The sequence below is a fragment of the Eutrigla gurnardus genome, assembly GCF_963514095.1.
Source record: "Eutrigla gurnardus genome assembly, chromosome: 20".
In the NCBI taxonomy this organism is placed as follows: Eukaryota; Metazoa; Chordata; class Actinopteri; order Perciformes; family Triglidae; genus Eutrigla; species Eutrigla gurnardus.
The window spans coordinates 536,340-554,140 of record NC_139931.1 but is presented as its reverse complement, the minus strand read 5'-3'; the positions used below and the strand labels follow the sequence as shown (position 1 = coordinate 554,140).

Sequence of the window (17,801 nt, the reverse complement as noted above, 5' to 3'; positions counted from 1 at the left end):
CTTTTATTTGTTGATTCCCGGCGGCTTGTCGGAGCCCCGCCCCTACACCCATCATCGACCAATCATGCCGCACCACGCTGTGGGGGCGGAAGTAAACACGGAAGTTCTTCGGGGGACAACAGACACGGAGGTTTCGTCCGACTTTGACGCGGCACTGAGCCAGCATGGGCTCTAACGGAACACTCCCCGGGCTGTGATACCGTGAGCTGGGTTCAGGTGTGGATGGAGGCCGCGGGGGACGCGGCTCCGGCCGCGGCTCTGGCCACGGAGCGGTACGGCCGAGCGGAGCCGTGGGAGTACGTGGCGAAGGGCGCGGTGCTGCAGCGGAGAAGAGACGGGAGAGGAGGGGAAGCCAGAGGAAACTCTGTCGTTGGCGTGTTTAAAGTAAGACATCTCCGCTCTGAACGCTTTAATGGTTCTAGAAACGTCCTCTAATCGGGACCAGCTTCCTGTTTCAGAGTTTTCACAGTAATAAAGATCATCATCATCAACACACGCTCCTCTTCATCCCAGAGAGAAGAGATCAGACCTCTACTGGGTTATCATTTAACAGACAAACCCAACGCTTAGAGCCCAAACTGCACCGCTGGGATCCACATCTCTCCTATGACGCAACACTGAACAATAATAACTAATAATATTAATTAAAAAGAGTCTTAAATCATTCAATTCCTCTTTTTCAGATGTGAATAATACATGCGTTGTGTTGTGTTTTTATTCCAGAGTGTGTTTCTGCCTCAAGGCTACCCAGAGAGCGTCAGCAGTGATTACCTGAACTACCAGTTCTGGGATACCGTGCAGGTACAGTAGATGAAGCACCAACACGTCTGATTGAACCTCCTCCTCCTCTTCATCATCATCATGTCTCCCACAGGCGTTCGCCAGCTCGCTGTCGGGGACGCTGGCCACTCAGGCGTCTCTCAGAGGGGTCGGCGTTGGAAACCAGGAGGCAACAGTGGCTGCAGCCACCGTCACCTGGCTCCTCAGAGGTGATGCTTCCTTAAAAGCACCTTAAATGAAACAGGTTCGGGTTTACAAACTCATGGTTTCCCTTTGCAGATGGAACTGGCATGCTGGGAAGAATCCTCTTTGCTTGGCAGAAAGGGTACACTCACGTTTTGGCCTTTTTTCAGTGTAATAAATGTTTTTGGAGATGTAATCCAGTAGAAGCTCTCCGTTATGTTTTTCTATTTGTGCTGATCAGCTTCTTTGTCCCGTTCCAGGAGCAAACTGGACTCTGAGGCCAAAACATGGAGGTAACCTCAGTATAAAGGATATCAGTCCACTCTTCATCATCAACACAGTCAAACTTTTTACATTCCTTTCCAGACTCTTTGCTGATGTTCTCAACGACGTTGCCATGTTCATGGAAATATTGGCTCCGCACTTTCCTGCTGGCTTCACCCTGATTGTGTGTACTGCAGGAATATTCAAGGTAATCATCACTTAAACAGGCTTTTATCCAAATAACTAAGGAAGCGAACCTTGACCTTAGACTGTTTGTGTCCTCCAGTCGCTCGTTGGAGTGGCAGGCGGTGCGACCAGAGCTGCTCTGACCGTTCATCAGGCTCGCAGAGACAACATGGCCGACATCTCCGCCAAAGATGGCAGTCAGGTACTTTTTCACCCATCAGTCATTCATTCATCCCTCCCTCCCTCCATCCCTCCATCCCTCCATCCCTCCATCATGCTCTCATGTCTTTTATTCCCCCAGGAGACGTTGGTGAATCTGGCTGGCCTGCTGGTCAGTTTGATGCTCATTCCGCTCGTCACCGATAATCCAACGTAAGTGACCAGAAAACACCAGAAACACCTGATTCTTTAAAGGGTTTGTCACATCTTCATCACTCTCCTTCTGCCCCTCAGACTGACTCTCGGCCTCTTCTTCCTCTTCACCCTCCTCCACCTGTTTGCCAACTACAAGGCTGTGCGCTCGGTTGTCATGGAAACCTTGAACGAGGCGCGGCTGTCCATCGTGCTGCAGCAGTACCTGAGAGACGGACGCATCCTGAGTCCGCTGGAGGCCAATCGGAGAGAGCCGGTTTTCTTTGGTGAGTTTTTCACGACTATTTGATGTATCCAACTAAATAATTAAAATATATGAATATATTATGATGACTTCATCGCTCTCTTCATTTAATAAACACTGTGCAATTTATTTTACCTTTTAAAGCCTGTCTTATATAAATAAAGTGTATTATTGTTGTTGTTTCAAAATGATGGATTCTTCCGTTTCCCCCCAGAGTTTAGGAAAACTGTGCCAATCAAACTGGGAGTGAGGCTGCAGGAGGTCGTACAGAGGTAATTTCACATTTATATGATGAAAAATGTCACGTAATAAAAGTCAGACACAGTTTAGGATAACGTTGCTTATTATTTTGTAGCCCAGAGGAACTGAACTTGGCTTTGAAGGAGAACAACATGCCTTACCTACTGGGAGAACGGAATGGTGTGTATTCTCTCATCCTCGGTGTTAAAGGACGACTTCTCCGGTGGAAACATGAATGTGTTTTGAAAGTGGATCATATATGTAGTCGAAATGTAAACTAGATTTATAATTTGGTGCCTTCTTGACCGAGTCAACGCATGTTGATGGAAGACAACAACTCCCACAATGATCTCCGTCTCTGGGGAAATATGAAATGATTACTACCGGGTTTCATACATACTTGAAATGTGTTTTTGCTGTGTTCCCCTCAGGCTGCGTATGTGTTTGTTTGGGACCAGAAGCATCAGTACATGATGAAATCAGAGCGGTGTGCCAAGCTGTGTGGCTCAGCAGCATGTTGAGCTCTCCGACTTCCAGAGAGCCTCCGACACAAAGTAAAGCCTTTACCTCCATTCATTTACTTTACATTAATAACAGAGCTTGTTCACCTTCAACCGCTTTTTCTGTTAACAAAGGCAACTGGGAACTGGTGCACAAGAGTCACAAGTTGATGGAAACGATTTTCAATCCGTTTCTCAAAGGTGAGCGCAAACAAAGCTGTTTTAACTTACAAGCCACCAACTTTATTGAGCGTCTGAGTGATTGTTGATTTTTGCTTGATAAATTCCAGCCGTGGAAGCTGCAGGATGGGATGTAAAACGAACTTTACTGGACTGGGATGAGTGGAGGGTCGAGTGGAAAACAAAGACCAACTGAGCTGCAGCCATATTACTCTAATCACAATGTCAAACGTTGACCCAACATTTTTTTATATATATCTTTTGTTTGATTCCTTCTGTTTTCAGCTAAATCTCATCATGTATGATACAACTACAGAAGAAACATGTATTTTTGTATGGGACTATTTCAACTATTTTTACAGCAATATTCCAATTCAAACCTGGAGGGTCAGTGAGCAAAAGATTGCTTCACATGTTTCCTTTTTTTTGTTTTTAAATGAAACATACACTGACTGATTGAACCTGTGTACAAATGTGTCATACAAATAAAACATCACTGGGTGCACTTCCATCTTTTATCCATAGAGTGGCGCTGCAGGTCGTTCATGTGCAGCTGAATACACCACGAAGAAGAAACAACATCCGTTTGTGAAACGGTACATTCAAGCGGAAAGAATTTACGGCTTGAGTATATTTTTTTTTAGCAAATGCTGTTGAATTTTCAACAACATTGATACAAGACAAGTGTGTATATGTATATATATATATATATATATATATATATATATATATATATATATATATATACATACACTTCCGAATAGTATTTCATTATTATCGAGTATATTTTACGGGTTAGTCTCTAAACGTGTCTTTATTTTGAAAATCCTGACCGGATGACACTGTTGTATCATTGCTAACTTGACCTGTCGCTCAAAACAACTCTATGCTAGCAATAAAAACGGTTTGTTTCCAAATTGAACGAAAGCGTGTACTCAATGGGAAGATATAAATGTGCCTACAACTGCGAAGGCTCCAGTGAGTCAGATGTGAAGTATTTTAAGTAAGTATGAAACACATTATCACAGATTATCTGGCAGATTTGTAGTAGTCAAGCTAGCTAACGTAAGGCTAACATAAACATCAGCATAATTCCCATTATTTAGCCACTGTTAGTGTTTTATTTCCCTGTCCACATTTTACAGCTCGTTTTAATGTGTTGTTTTAATACGAATTTAAGAAGAGCTTTAATTGATTCAGGCAACTTATTTTCAGGCAAAACTGCCAAACTTTGCCCACTTTCTGCTCCTCGGGTTGCTATTTTCTCTGTTTATCAGAGTTTTTCTCTGTTCATCAGAGTTTTTCTCTGTTTGCATGAGTTGATACTGGAGCAGGCAGGCAGCTAACGTTGGGATCGAATAATACAAATGCACCTCAGCTCTGTTGTCTGGCTTCTCTGGGATGATAGTAGATGATGATGTCTAAGTGTAGTGGTTTTTGGAATAAAGAGACAGCTTTAATGAGTTGTGTGCTTCTACCACAGGTTTCCCCTCTACAATCCCCGGAAGCTGAAGAAATGGCTGGTCAGCATGAAGTGGAAGGACTGGACCCCGTCTCGCTTCTCTGTGCTGTGCATCAGTCATTTCGAGGAGCAGTACATTGACAGAACAGGCAAATGTGTGAAACTTCATGAACACGCAGTTCCCACCTTGTTTCCATCCCCTGGCGATGCAGCGAAACGAGAGGTTTGTCTGTAGATCAACCTGCTTTCATGCTTTAATAACCAGCAGCTTCATTAAAAAACCCTCTTATCCGTCTCTGATAATTATATAATTACTGTCCCCTGACTGATATAGGCTTCCAGCAACCCAAGAAGTAAGAGACTGAAGGTGAAATTATATTTACATTTTACTGTTCCTCCTAAATAAAACATGGAATTCTGTTTAAATGAAGGATATTAACATACATTCTGTCTTCACTCTAACACCATGGAGTCAGTGTGTTCATTGCTTACAGATCACAATCAGATGAGATCTCTGAACGGTGTGTTGTTTCTCTGTATCGTGAACTCAGCCGGCCGGTGTTAAAGCCTCACCGACGAGTCCATCATCCCCTCCTACCACAGCAAAGAGAAGAGTCCAGGACAAAGAGCCAAGCCAGACAGAAGCAGAGCCTGCTGGGTAAGCCAGTATGACCCGGGGTCTTAACCCTCCACTGTTTTCTCCCCACCGCCGCACAATTCAAGTGTATTTAATTTACCAAAAAAAAGACCAAACACACAAGAAGAGACATCGTTGCCTGACTAAAGTGTTAAACCTTTCTGTTTTCTGTTCAGAGACAAAGACTCCCAGAAGTCAAATGACAAATGGAGGATTATAGTCGATGAAGGGCTGATGAAGATAGAGTCATTTCCACATTTCTTCCATGGAGATTACTGCACACCTTTGGTAAGTGGTGTTATATGTATATATATATATATATATATATATGTCAGATGTTTACCTTCATTATTGTAGTTTCTGAGCGTTTATACTGATATGTCCGTATGTTCATGTGTTGTTTTTTACACCAACAGGATATCCAGTGGGCTCCAGATGATGATTTGAGTGTAAGCAGTTCTCATGGTTGTAAACTACAGTGTTTTGTCTTTAATACTCCTAAACTTCTATATCATGAAGCTTTTTAATCAAGCACTCGTCTGTAATGTTCACAGACAGACTGTGAAGATCCAGAGAAGGTGATAGAGGTAAGTTACAACACGATTACCTGAATGTGTTGCACCATAGATAGATGGATAGATAGATAGATAGATACTTTATTGATCCCGAAGGAAATTCAAGCATCCAGTAGCAATAACATACATAGAACATACATTAAGTACAAACTGAAGTGGTTGCCATTGTTACTGCTGTCACATGGTGTGTCTGCACGCTGTGGCGTTGTGATGGCAGGTGAAAGAGGCGTGGCAGTGGCTCGGCCTGGATGTCCGAGGGCCGCTGCCCCAAACACTGAACGGACACAAGTACATCCTGACTGTGACGGACTATTACTCCAAGTGGGTGGAAGCTGTGCCGATGCAGTCGTGCCTGCCGCCAGATGTGGCCAAGCACATTGTGGACGTCATCGCACACTTTGGATACCCAATCAGAATCCTCTCCAGACTGCCTCATGACATCGTCCACAAAGTGAGTGCATGCTGGTAAAAGTGCTCATATTATGGTTGTAGAGCTCAGTAGGAAGACTGACATCTTTTATTTCCAAACAGTGTTGATGGAAATGTAGTTGAATTCCTCAGCGAGTGTTTATATGGAGCCAGAGAGCTTGAATCTGTTCTTCCCACATCCAGTTTAATGTGAGGGTGTCGTAGTTGGATGCGATGAAGCGCTGCAGGCTGTTTCTACAGGATTTGTATTCTCTGGGTAGCCGGGGTGGGCGTGCTCTACCAACATGTAATCTGACAGATCCCACCTTTTATTACGGAAGTTCCTGAAGACCAAACAATCAAACACGCCTTCCTCAAACACAGTCATAGTGGTTTATTGTTATATAACCCTCATAAGAGTGTAACCCTGTTGTGATGACTGTGAAGACACACAAGCTGTAAACGTGGCAATCTTGACTCCCTGCAAGTAGAAACCCCTGTAGAATCAGCACAGAAAACCCTACGTTTCAGCTTCTATGAGAACCTAACGGACTCTAGCCAGGAGAAGGGGGTTTATTATACTTTAAAAGTATATTTAACGGTATAATAATGTGTCCTGGTCAGTGTCTCACATAGATGTACCGTGTGACCGTGTCCCCATGCCAGATCAACAGAGAGCTGAAAGATCAGCTGAAGGTCACCGTTGCTCTGGTGGTCTATCACCAGCAGACGGGCACCGTGGATTTGATCACACAGCAACTGATTGACAGGTCTGTACTTATAATATCATCATATTGGCCGTAAAGCATCAACGTGTCTGATGACATGTTGCTGCTCCCCAACAGGATGGTTAGTGATCTGATGGAGGAGCACGCAGCTGACTGGGATGTCTACATGCCTGCCAAGGTCTTCAGTCTGTGTTTCAAAGAGCATTCCAAGACCAAGGAGCGGCCTTTTTCAATGCTGTGCTGTAAAGGACTGGAGCCCATCCGGTCCCCCCGAGGCCTGAATGTAAACGCACGTTTTCAACATTTTAATGTCTTCTGTTTGATAGAAACGGTAAAATGATGCTTGTGTTCTTGCCTCTTTGTTCCACAGTATGAGTACGCCAAGATCCTAGAGAGTGCTTTCGTGGTTCGATAGATATATAACGTTTTTTTGGTGAGTTGAATATCATTTTTTCACCAGTACATACTTTAATTTTGGATAATATTCACATTTTCTCTGTGTGTCTTCAGGTCTCAGAGCAGTTTCACTAGTTATAGGGGATTTTACTAACGCATCATGTACAAGTTGCCTCACTCAGTATTATTATTTTTCAGGTCAGTTGATGTGGGAATCAATCTGGGCTCAGTTTTCTCAGCAAACCGAGGAGGAAGAGTACGTTCATGGATTGTCCTGGAAAGGTGCTGGAGTTGGTCAGTACTTCATGGCCACAGTGGAACCGTGGTAACTCAAACCTCTTGTCCACCAGCACAGTAGAAGGCAATTTTCATGCTTGTATCTTATTTTGGGATATCATTTATTTCAGAATTTACATTCTGAATTGTCTTAAAAATGCTTTAAAAATGAAGCAGAATGACCGAGCCTGCATTTCTGTACTTTAAGATTGTATTGGAGCAAAAGTTTAGACAAAAGGGATGTTGAGTCGTAGTCCGGGAGATACGACACTGTTACATCAGGATTGGTTTCTATTTTCAAGGCCGCTGTGCCTGATTAGTTCTTGTTTTTTTATTTGTATGAAATGTAAAACATGTAAATAAACTTGGTTTAAACAAGAATTGTTGTGATTAAATAAGTGAGATGCCAAATTAGACTACACAAATGCTCTTGAGTAATCTGTGTTCTTAACTTAAAGGAGTCATCACCAGGAAATCGCAATTTCTCTTGTTAAAACATGCATATCTGTGTTTGACCTCAGTTGAAACTTGCCTGAAAGGCTGGAGTTTGAAAGTGGCGCCGTTTTTTCGCTTCTGCTCTTTTTCCGAACAGGAATAGCACACAAGGGTGTGCATTCCTAAAGCACGAGATTTTGATTCTGCGCCTTCGGTGACGTCACCGTGGCGGCTACTTGCATAAGCCCACCCCTCTTTCACCACCCAACCCCGCCCCGTCCACTACCTGAAATCGCCGAAGCGCCGCCATTATGTTTTGGAGTCTGCATGCAGGCAAGCCCCCCCCCGGCTTCAACGCGCGCCTCATTACATATTATACAATGCACATCCGGACCAGTCAAAACCTCGCGCGTAATCTCGCGTGATAAAATCGCGGTACGAAAAAGGGTCAGAACAAGCTCAATGTTTGATTAAAATTATTTTTTTTTTTTTCTAATAAGTTTTACGAATTGATCCAAAGCGATCCAAGGGGGGCTGGATACGTATAAAACCAGGTTATGACTCCTTTAAAACCATTGTAGCATGCAGTCCCCAGTATGTACAGTAGGGCACCTGCAACAGAGGAATCACACCTGTTATGTCTGAGTTGCATCTGTATAAAAAGTGATTATTCTTATTTTTAAAGATAAAACAAAAGTATATGTTTTTATCCGTTTTCATCTCTTATCATATGAAAGGAACGCTGACCAACCAAGACACAACGTCAGGAACCGGATAAAGTGGTTGTGGCACTTCACTCGATTTGTTTTTCTCAGCTGCTTTCAGTTCAGCTGTCTCTGCAGCGACAGCTGCTTTGGGGCTGAAAGGAGGAGGTTGAGTCCTCCCACAGAGGAAGGAGGAGGTTGAGTCCTCCCACAGAGAAAGGAGGAGGTTGGTTGCACCAGGAGGGCAGACATGATGAAGGAAGTAGTGCATCGGGTCTGATGAAGCTCTTTGATCCTACAAAGCTGTGTTGCTGTTGTGCAGGTATCTTAAGCTGCCACTCAAAACATGTGACATAGTTAATGAATATGAGTAGTTCAGGGACCCTACAGTCCAGGTAATTAAAAAAAAGGCCTATAGTGTTGACATCACATACCGGCAGGACCACGAATGACATACTATACGGGGGAAATGACTTATTATCATCATGACGGAGTGCATGCATGAAAAATATATGTAATGATACAATTATAATGTGTGCCCTTTATATATATATATATTCCCCTTTTTAGTATTTATTTGTAGGCTACTTATTATTTTGCATGCATTTCATTTTCTTATTGTTTATATATTTATTTTGAAGGCAAGGCAATTGTATTTGTATAGCACCTTTCAACAACAGGGCAATTCAAAGTGCAAAGAAGAAGAAGAAGCTGCAGCACCAGCAGCTGGTGCCACCGCCGCCACCTGCTGGCCGAGTATGGTGTTACAGGCGTGGTGACGCTGCTGTGATCTCACAGTTGTCGCTGTGCGGTGGAGGCGTTTTTTTTCTGTGCGCAACCAACCGCAAGAAATGGTGAGTGAGGAAAACAGATACAGCTCCAAATGTAGTGGCCTGTTGACTCGACAAACCTTAGTTGTTTTGTCATGAAGTGATTCTCTACGCGTTAAGATGTGTGCCGTCAGTAGCCGAAGCGGGCCCGCCATAAAATAACACCATCCGAAGGCGGATGTCTTTGTTTAGCTAACCGCTGCTAGCTAGGCTTAGCTTCCTTAAATTGGTTAACGTCAACATTGTAGCTCAAGCTAACTCTGCTTTAAAACGCTCGGGTCGATAGCAAGGTTGGTAAAGAAGGGCCCAGACGAAAAGGGCGTATGAAGTAACCTCGTTTTGACTGAGTGACAGCTCATTTTTTTTAGCTGGAACTTTGCTGTTGATGAAACGGCTAGCTAGTTAGCCGCGGAGAAGCTAACGCTACCTGAAGTTGTCAAGTAGCGGCTAACGTTTGTCGCCTGTCAACAGATTTAAAGCAACACACGAAACAAACTTTGAGCGACTTAAACAGTGAGGGGACACGCAGTTTTGTTTGGTGTACGTTGGCAGGATCTCTACAGACGGAGGAAGCTAATTCAGCTAACAGTTTCACGGCTAGTTCAGTAGCCGCGGCTATGCTAACGTCAGCCCTACGTGACGCTAGCCGGCAGCTGCTCTGCGTGTCTTTAAACGCATCGACGCAGAGATCGGTGCTACTCTGTGGAGCCGGACCGGCTTGTTGTGTGTGTTAACAGGCTTATCAACTAGCATAGTTCCCAAACTGTAGTCCCGGTAGGCTTCAGCACTCCTGCTGCCACCTCAACAGAGTTAGCAGCAGTTAGCCAGTGGCTAATCCTGTCAAACATATCGGCCTTTTGTTTATTGCAGAACAAATGATAGACGATGATATTTATAGGCAGTGATGTATGAACAGGAAAACCCTCTCGCAGCCAGGTTTGGTGTTTCTATTCAGAGAGACATTGGTATTGGTGTCTTTGTAGGAAATATACCTTTTAAACCCTGGTTTCTTATTAATTATATGTAATGGCAGTTTTTTTATTCGGATGTTGTAATCTAAAGGTTTTGATTTGATCACCTGTTACCCAGCTAGTACAGAGTTGGATACTTCCTAAGTTGCTTTAACGTTTGTTTAATTTAATTCAATTGCTGTCATATTGATTGTCTGCGTGATCAATCAAGGGTTCGAGGATAATTGGTTGTCATTGTGCAACACAGGGGTGTGCAACAAAATGCTGTTGTGGCTTCTTTGCTCAACAAGGAAAAACCTGTCAAACGGCAGATGAGTTTAGTTAGTTTTCAGATCATTGTACCTTTTAGTGAAAACCACATGTCTCCAGATGTGTGATCAACTGAAAGGTTAATGTTCCTTTATGGTCTGAGAAAGTAACATTTACTGCACAGTGACACACTTTTATTTTCAGTCTTACATAAGCTGACAATACTTACACACTTACTTTAGGTGCAAATACAAGACTTTCCCTTGTAGTGGAGTATTTTCACAGACTGATATTAGTAAATGATCTGAATACTTCTTCCATCACTATGCAAAAGATAAAGCTTCTCTCTGCTGAGTGTCACTTTCTGGAGGTTTTACCAGAGACAGCCAGTAATGGGTAGATAATAGTTAAATTAGCTATTTGTTATTGGGACTTCTGTGTTTGAAGTTGACGGTGGAACAGATATATGGCAAGGTTCAGTGTGAAATCTGCCACCAGAGATTCGGGTTCATCCGGGTTCAGGGAACACAATCTACAAGGTCAACAATGCCGTTTTTCTGATGTGAACATTCTCGGGAGTCATCGGTGTCTAATTTCCACTCTTTCCTGTCACTCGATCTCCCTCCAGGATGTGTTTCTAATGATCCGACGTCACAAGACGACCATCTTCACAGATGCCAAAGAGTCGACCACAGTCTATGAACTGAAGCGCATTGTGGAAGGCATTTTAAAACGGCCCCCTGAAGAACAGAGACTTTACAAGGTGATTTACCTGTCGTAGTAGTGAAAAGCCCTCTTTTAATGAACCACGCACAGACAGCTAACGGCTTCCTGCTTTGTTCTAGTTGTTGCACACACCAACCTGAGCAATCTTTAGAGCAATATGAGAGTTCACATTCACGCTTTAGCACAGTCGCTCCTCACATTGCAGTCCTAATATTGTTATGAGTTGGTTATCTCTTCAATATCTCTGGTTCTCTTCCAGCCAGCTATGTGTGTAATGTTACAATACATCGACATGGTGCCTAATGTGTATTGACTGAAGCTGAAGTTATACCTAAAAAAACAAGTAAATTTCCCAGGATTCCCGGGATGCTTCTGCTTCTGGGAGTGAGTGAATTAAAAACTCACAATAGAGTTGATTAAATCATAATATACATATAGAAGTTCACTTAATCAATGTCACCCACCTCTATCAGTGTTAGAAAGTCAAAAGCTCTGGCGACTTTTAAACAACATCATTTCCCAACATTACAGGATTCTTCCAGCTTAATACTTACCTGACATTGAATACAAACATGGAAGATAAAAACGTGGTTCATACTTCTGATTTTACTCTTTTAAAATGTTCTTCACCAGGATGACGTGATGCTTAATGACGGCCAAACTCTTGGAAATTGTGGCTTTACAAATCAAACTGCCCGACCTCAGGCTCCGGCCACGGTGGGATTAGCTTTCCGTCTGGGTGGTAAGTACTTCGCCCTTTAATCAACCCGCATGAGAACATTTTCAGTTTGTGTTGTTGTTCTGACTTTCTTCTTGTTTCCTCTTGTTGTGCATCTTCTCCGTCTCTTTTTCACGTTGTCACTTTCTCTGTCGTTCTCTCAGATGATTCATTCGAGCAGCTGAGGGTCGAGTCTTTCTCCACTCCCCCAGAGCTCCCTGACGTCATGAAGCCCCAGGACTCGGGCAGCACAGCCAATGAGCAGGCTGTACAGTGAGGGAGGGGGCAGGGATCGAGAGGGACGCACAGGGGATCGGAGGGATGATGCACGGGGGGAGGGAGGGTAGAATTTTGGGATGTGATGCCTCCGCGGGTGGGTTTTACCTCGCCCACCACAGATCTTCAGCTGGGCACAAACAATTACAAACACGGATTCCCCTCGTCGTAAATGTGAGGGTGGGTGCTTCAAAGAGGTTCATTTGTTCTGAAATCGGTGAACGCATGCTAGATAAATTGATAATTTCACACCAGACCCTTCAGAGATACCTGACGGACTCGTCTCAACACTGTCAATCCGTGGGATTGGTTACGGCTGAACATAAAAAAATGTACCTCGTATTTAATTAATTCTAGTCTTTATTTGGGGTAAGGTTGTCGCTGCCTTACTCGTGTTTTTTATTTTGCTGGCTTAAACGTGAGAGTCGATGAGGTGTGACATTTTCTGGCTTTTATGTTTGTGTGTTTCTTTATTAAAATATTACTAGGATTGAACACGTCTTTCGGTCTTTGGCCTGGATGTGTGTCACAACAGTAGTTAGGAGTTTGTGAATTTCTGAGTTACTATCTGTGTTTCAAACATTTTGGAAAATATGGATCTGAGATAAAAACAGATTCTCGTTGGCAGGAGATCTGGCATTAAGATGGACATTTCTTGGTACTTTGCCTATCAGTAGTTGTAGTTTTCCTACTGTTTCTGCTCACAGAAGTTACTGAGACTGAAGGCACTCAGTCGTGGGGATCTACAACACACGTAACGCTGGCGTGGACCTGCTGTTGAAAATGTAATGTCAGACAGGCAGAGCAGCAATCAAAACCGATTAATAGTGATGATTATTTAAAGTCGTACCTTGGTTACAAAGGGAGGACTGACTAACGTTCCTCTCCAGTGTTTGAACGTAGCCGATGCCCTCTCTTCCTGACTTGACTCAGTGGGGCTAATTGTGTATAATAAGTTTAAACAGGTAGTTTTCATGTGATGAGACATGAACCAGGCCTGGGTGTCATCGGCTGCACATTTGACTCTGCGTTGTCCCAGAATCACTGCCCATTTAGGTTTAGTTCATGCTGCAACATTAATACAGTTTCCCTTCAAATCAATGGGGGGATTAGAAATGAAGTCCTCTGCACATCAAACTGAAGTAAAAAAAAAAGACAATTTAGAAACTCCATTAACCTCCATTTGTTACAACAGTGAAGTATATTCTGGCCTGCGGTTGTTGAATGATATTGTTGACTTTAACATTTGCAAATTGAGGCTGTTAAACAGTGGGACATGATCCAAGTTGCACTTGTAACTGATTTAACATTAAAAACGACTGTTTTTCAGCGCTGTGCTCTGTGGAGTCTTTTTTCTATGTGTATAAAGACAACGGTTGACCCATAAACACAATATTGTATTATTTTTTTGCACACTCAAGACTCGGGTGATGATATCTAATATTGCATTAGTGAACAGCAGCTGATGTGTTCAGTGTTTTCTTTAAGTGCTCAGTGAGAGTCTAAGCCATATAAAAATACACAGAAGATCTTTTGCAATTCAACTATTTCTGGCCATTTATCAAATTGTTTTGGGAAAACTATGGACGAAATGTTTCAGCTCTAAAACTACATATTTATTGAAAACAAATGCGATGCTTAACGCGTCAGAAAACGTAAGTTGCTCGTTGTTCCCTAAAAGTACCGAACTTTCCGACAGCGCTTGAAGGCAACGCGTGTTAGCTTAGCGGGCTCGCTTAGCATCGAGCTAGCAGCGATGCAGCTGCGCCGCGCCGCTCGTTGAGCTCGACCTCCGGACTCGGACCGGGAGGAACTCCGGTCGCCCACATGGACGTCGGTGAGTGCGTGTTGTCGGCGGGCCGGGCCGTGCTGGACGTGGTGGAGCGGGAGTGGCAGCCGCTGTCCCCGGGCGAGCTGGAGCAGCGGCTGGACCAGGCGGTGGAGGAGATCCTGGAGGCGGAGCTGCTGGAGCGGCTCAAAGCGCAGTCTTCCCCCGCCGGGCATCAGCCTATCCCCGCCGGGCAGCTGCTGCAGGCTCGGACCAACGTGGTGGAGCCCCCCGGCTCACAGACGACCACGTCCAGCAGCGGGGCCCCAGAGGAAGAGAGACCACCAGAGACCCGGGGACCGCTGGAGACCGTTGACGGTGCTGCAGTCCAGGTATGTTGTCTCTGGTGGTCTGGTCCACTAACTTAAACTGTCTTTGGTGGTCTGGTCTACTAACTAAGACTGACTCTGGTGGTCTGGTCTACTAACTAAGACTGTCTCTGGTGGTCTGGTCTACTAACTAAGGCTGTCTCTGGTGGTCTGGTCTACTAACTAAGACTGCCTCTGGTGGTCTGGTCTACTAACTAAGACTGACTCTGGTGGTCTGGTCTACTAACTAAGACTGTCTCTGGTGGTCTGGTTAAGACTTTCTGGTGGTCTGGTCTACTAACTAAGACTGTCTCTGGTGGTCTGGTTAAGACTTTCTGGTGGTCTGATCTACTAACTTAGACTGTCTCTGGTGGTCTGGTCTACTAACCTAGACTGTCTCTGGTGGTCTGGTCTACTAACTAAGACTGTCTCTGGTCTCTGTGTCTCTGATGGTCTGGTCTACTAACTTAGACTCTCTGATAGTCTGGTCTACTAACTAAGACTGTCTCTGGTGGTCTGGTGGTGTAGTCTACTAACTCAGACTGTCTCTGGTGGTCTGGTCTACTAACTTTAACTGTCTCTGATAGTCTGGTCTACTAACTTTAACTGTCTCTGGTGGTCTGGTCTACTAACTCAGACTGTCTCTGGTGGTCTGGTCTACTAACTCAGACTGTCTCTGGTGGTCTGGTCTACTAACTCAGACTGTCTCTGGTGGTCTGGTCTATTAACCTAGACTGTCTCTGGTGGTCTGGTCTACTAACTCAGACTGTCTCTGGTGGTCTGGTCTATTAACCTAGACTGTCTCTGGTGGTCTGGTCTACTAACTCAGACTGTCTCTGGTGGTCTGGTGGTCTGGTCTACTAACTTTAACTGTCTCTGGTGGTCTGGTCTACTAACTAAGACTGTCTCTGGTGGTCTGGTCTACTAACTTTAACTGTCTCTGGTGGTCTGGTCTACTAACTAAGACTGTCTCTGGTGGTCTGGTCTACTAACTTTAACTGTCTCTGGTGGTCTGGTCTACTAACTAAGACTGTCTCTGGTGGTCTGGTCTACTAACTCAGACTGTCTCTGGTGGTCTGGTCTACTAACTTTAACTGTCTCTGGTGGTCTGGTCTACTAACTAAGACTGTCTCTGGTGGTCTGGTCTACTAACTCAGACTGTCTCTGGTGGTCTGGTCTACTAACTTTAACTGTCTCTGGTGGTCTGGTCTACTAACTCAGACTGTCTCTGGTGGTCTGGTCTACTAACTTTAACTGTCTCTGGTGGTCTGGTCTACTAACTTTAACTGTCTCTGGTGGTCTGGTCTACTAACTAAGACTGTCTCTGGTGGTCTGGTCTACTAACTTTAACTGTCTCTGGTGGTCTGGTCTACTAACTAAGACTGTCTCTGGTGGTCTGGTCTACTAACTCAGACTGTCTCTGGTGGTCTGGTCTACTAACTTTAACTGTCTCTGGTGGTCTGGTCTACTAACTAAGACTGTCTCTGGTGGTCTGGTCTATTAACCTAGACTGTCTCTGGTGGTCTGGTCTACTAACTCAGACTGTCTCTGGTGGTCTGGTCTACTAACTCAGACTGTCTGGTGGTCTGGTCTACTAAGTAAGACTGTCTGGTGGTCTGGTCTACTAAGTAAGACTGTCTGGTGGTGTAGTCTACTAACTTAGACTGTCTCTGGTGGTCTGGTCTACTAACTAAGACTGTCTCTGGTGGTCTGGTCTACTAACTCAGACTGTCTCTGGTGGTCTGGTCTACTAACTAAGACTGTCTCTGGTGGTCTGGTCTACTAACTTTCTCTGGTGGTCTGGTCTACTAACTCAGACTGTCTCTGGTGGTCTGGTCTACTAACCTAGACTCTCTGATGGTCTACTTTGTCCCTCCCTTCCAGCACATCACGGAGCTCCTTCAAAGCTCCAAATCCCGGACCCGGATGGCGGGCCGGGCTCACCTGTCCCTGTCCCACACGGTGCTGCTGTCCCTCACGCTGCTCTGCGAGCGCCTCAGCTACCGCTCGGTGTCCCGCCGCTTCCACCTGGAGAAGGGAAACATCCACCGCATCTTCTTCTCCTTCTGCGGGCGCGTCAACGCGCTGGAAGGCGGTCAGATCCGGTGGCCGGTCGGTGGGTTGGATCCGGTGCAACGCCGCCGTGATACGAGTGTAAACGGTGAACATGATGATGTGAAGGTTTCTCCTTCTCTCTTCTCCAGGCAGGGAGGCTGCAGAAGCCCTCGTCCCCCTCTGGAGCCCGGAGCAGGAGGAGCAGCGAGGTCCTCGGGTCCTGGGAGCGCTGGGACACACCCGCATCCCGATCCGCCTGCCGACGGTGAAACGTGGAGTGGACCGCACGGAGCCCGGAGTGAAGAGGATGAAGAAGGAGGCCCATCCTGACTCCTGGCTCCACCTCCAGCTCACGTGTGACCGGAGAGGCCGGTTCCTGGACTGCAGCATCAGTAGAGGATCGGACCCGGACAGAGGCGGCGCTCTGAGAGACAAACTCAAACGGCATCCTGAACTGATGCCCTCCGGCTCCTTCCTCGTGGCGAGAGCCGGCTACCCGCTCACGGCTCAGATTCTAACGCCGTACCCAGAATGCCACGGGCCGAGGGAGGAGCTCTTCAACGGGATGCTGGAGGAGCACGTTCACATCCTGGATCAGGCCCTCGCAAACCTGAGAGCCAGATTTCAAAGGCTCAGGTATCTGGATATTGGAAACTACGATCGGGCGAGAGCCGTTGTGCTGACCGCCTGCGTGTTGCACAATGTGTTTTTGGACATGGGACAGGAAGTTCACGGAGACGTGGAGAAAGAGGAAGCCGTGACCCAGGAGGGCGAGGTAGAAGACGAGGGCGTACACAGACGGGACGCCGTCTCAGATTTGTTGTTTAAAAGCTTTAATTCTGGAAGCATGTGACGTGATGTCAGCTCTTTCATATAAAGGTTTATTTTAGCAGACACCACTGTCTCGGGCTCTTATTGTGAAGGTCAGATAACGGCCAGGTTTGCCCTAAATAGGATTGACAAAATAAAAATGGATTCACACAAAATAGACGCATGTAAATGCTTTCATTGCATGTCAGGGGTTCCTTCATTGGAGTGGAAGCCCAATCAGACCTGTGTGTCTGTAATTTAACATGATAAAGCATACAAGAACATAAATAATATCCACTGAAGCGTCTGAACTTATCGCTAGTTATAGCAGGCTCTTGGAAACTATGGGATGCCAACACGAACATAGGTGCAAAGAGCAACAAAAACAAAGTTATTGGCAATGAGTTATTTTTCACATTTTATTTTGAAACTGACAGGAAGTTGGTGTGTGCTATTTCAT

At 45.1% G+C, this 17,801-nt stretch overlaps 4 protein-coding genes across 4 annotated transcripts; all 4 read left to right on the top strand.

Moving 5' to 3' along the window:
- The first annotated feature begins 77 nt into the window (after positions 1 to 77).
- Positions 78 to 3,454, top strand: rusf1 (RUS family member 1). Its single transcript, XM_084037716.1, has 14 exons — positions 78 to 384; positions 724 to 801; positions 875 to 989; positions 1,060 to 1,105; positions 1,224 to 1,256; positions 1,330 to 1,435; positions 1,514 to 1,615; positions 1,715 to 1,785; positions 1,867 to 2,051; positions 2,244 to 2,301; positions 2,385 to 2,449; positions 2,701 to 2,823; positions 2,905 to 2,970; positions 3,060 to 3,454. Exons 1-14 carry the CDS (start codon positions 223 to 225, stop codon positions 3,143 to 3,145), a joined length of 1,296 nt encoding a protein of 431 aa, XP_083893842.1. The 5' UTR covers positions 78 to 222; the 3' UTR covers positions 3,146 to 3,454.
- Positions 3,455 to 3,685: 231 nt separating this feature from the next.
- LOC311031402 (uncharacterized protein) lies at positions 3,686 to 7,461 on the top strand. Its single transcript, XM_084037717.1, has 12 exons — positions 3,686 to 3,952; positions 4,433 to 4,634; positions 4,746 to 4,778; positions 4,963 to 5,069; positions 5,225 to 5,336; positions 5,465 to 5,497; positions 5,603 to 5,635; positions 5,841 to 6,074; positions 6,698 to 6,801; positions 6,877 to 7,042; positions 7,130 to 7,192; positions 7,354 to 7,461. The coding sequence occupies exons 1-11, from the start codon at positions 3,888 to 3,890 to the stop codon at positions 7,172 to 7,174; spliced, it is 1,134 nt and encodes a 377-aa protein (XP_083893843.1). The 5' UTR covers positions 3,686 to 3,887; the 3' UTR covers positions 7,175 to 7,192; positions 7,354 to 7,461.
- Positions 7,462 to 9,369: 1,908 nt separating this feature from the next.
- Positions 9,370 to 13,669, top strand: elob (elongin B). Its single transcript, XM_084036312.1, has 4 exons — positions 9,370 to 9,424; positions 11,249 to 11,383; positions 11,980 to 12,088; positions 12,229 to 13,669. The coding sequence occupies exons 1-4, from the start codon at positions 9,422 to 9,424 to the stop codon at positions 12,339 to 12,341; spliced, it is 360 nt and encodes a 119-aa protein (XP_083892438.1). The 5' UTR covers positions 9,370 to 9,421; the 3' UTR covers positions 12,342 to 13,669.
- A 121-nt stretch (positions 13,670 to 13,790) lies between these two features.
- LOC311030516 (uncharacterized protein) lies at positions 13,791 to 17,427 on the top strand. Its single transcript, XM_084036291.1, has 3 exons — positions 13,791 to 14,500; positions 16,361 to 16,592; positions 16,681 to 17,427. Exons 1-3 carry the CDS (start codon positions 14,168 to 14,170, stop codon positions 17,382 to 17,384), a joined length of 1,269 nt encoding a protein of 422 aa, XP_083892417.1. The 5' UTR covers positions 13,791 to 14,167; the 3' UTR covers positions 17,385 to 17,427.
- Positions 17,428 to 17,801: the final 374 nt, after the last annotated feature.

Excerpts from the sequence above, each read along its gene's own strand:
- LOC311031402 (XM_084037717.1), top strand. The coding sequence starts at position 3,888 with ATGGGAAGATATAAATGTGCCTACAACTGCGAAGGCTCCAGTGAGTCA. Across the intron at positions 6,075-6,697 it reads CTCATGACATCGTCCACAAA|ATCAACAGAGAGCTGAAAGA; the intron begins GTGAGTGCATGC and ends TCCCCATGCCAG. Across the intron at positions 6,802-6,876 it reads ACACAGCAACTGATTGACAG|GATGGTTAGTGATCTGATGG; the intron begins GTCTGTACTTAT and ends GCTCCCCAACAG.
- elob (XM_084036312.1), top strand. Across the intron at positions 11,384-11,979 it reads AAGAACAGAGACTTTACAAG|GATGACGTGATGCTTAATGA; the intron begins GTGATTTACCTG and ends GTTCTTCACCAG. Across the intron at positions 12,089-12,228 it reads ATTAGCTTTCCGTCTGGGTG|ATGATTCATTCGAGCAGCTG; the intron begins GTAAGTACTTCG and ends TCGTTCTCTCAG.
- LOC311030516 (XM_084036291.1), top strand. The coding sequence starts at position 14,168 with ATGGACGTCGGTGAGTGCGTGTTGTCGGCGGGCCGGGCCGTGCTGGAC. Across the intron at positions 14,501-16,360 it reads TTGACGGTGCTGCAGTCCAG|CACATCACGGAGCTCCTTCA; the intron begins GTATGTTGTCTC and ends CCTCCCTTCCAG. Across the intron at positions 16,593-16,680 it reads TCAGATCCGGTGGCCGGTCG|GCAGGGAGGCTGCAGAAGCC; the intron begins GTGGGTTGGATC and ends TCTCTTCTCCAG.
- rusf1 (XM_084037716.1), top strand. The coding sequence starts at position 223 with ATGGAGGCCGCGGGGGACGCGGCTCCGGCCGCGGCTCTGGCCACGGAG. Across the intron at positions 2,052-2,243 it reads GAGAGAGCCGGTTTTCTTTG|AGTTTAGGAAAACTGTGCCA; the intron begins GTGAGTTTTTCA and ends GTTTCCCCCCAG. Across the intron at positions 2,302-2,384 it reads CTGCAGGAGGTCGTACAGAG|CCCAGAGGAACTGAACTTGG; the intron begins GTAATTTCACAT and ends ATTATTTTGTAG.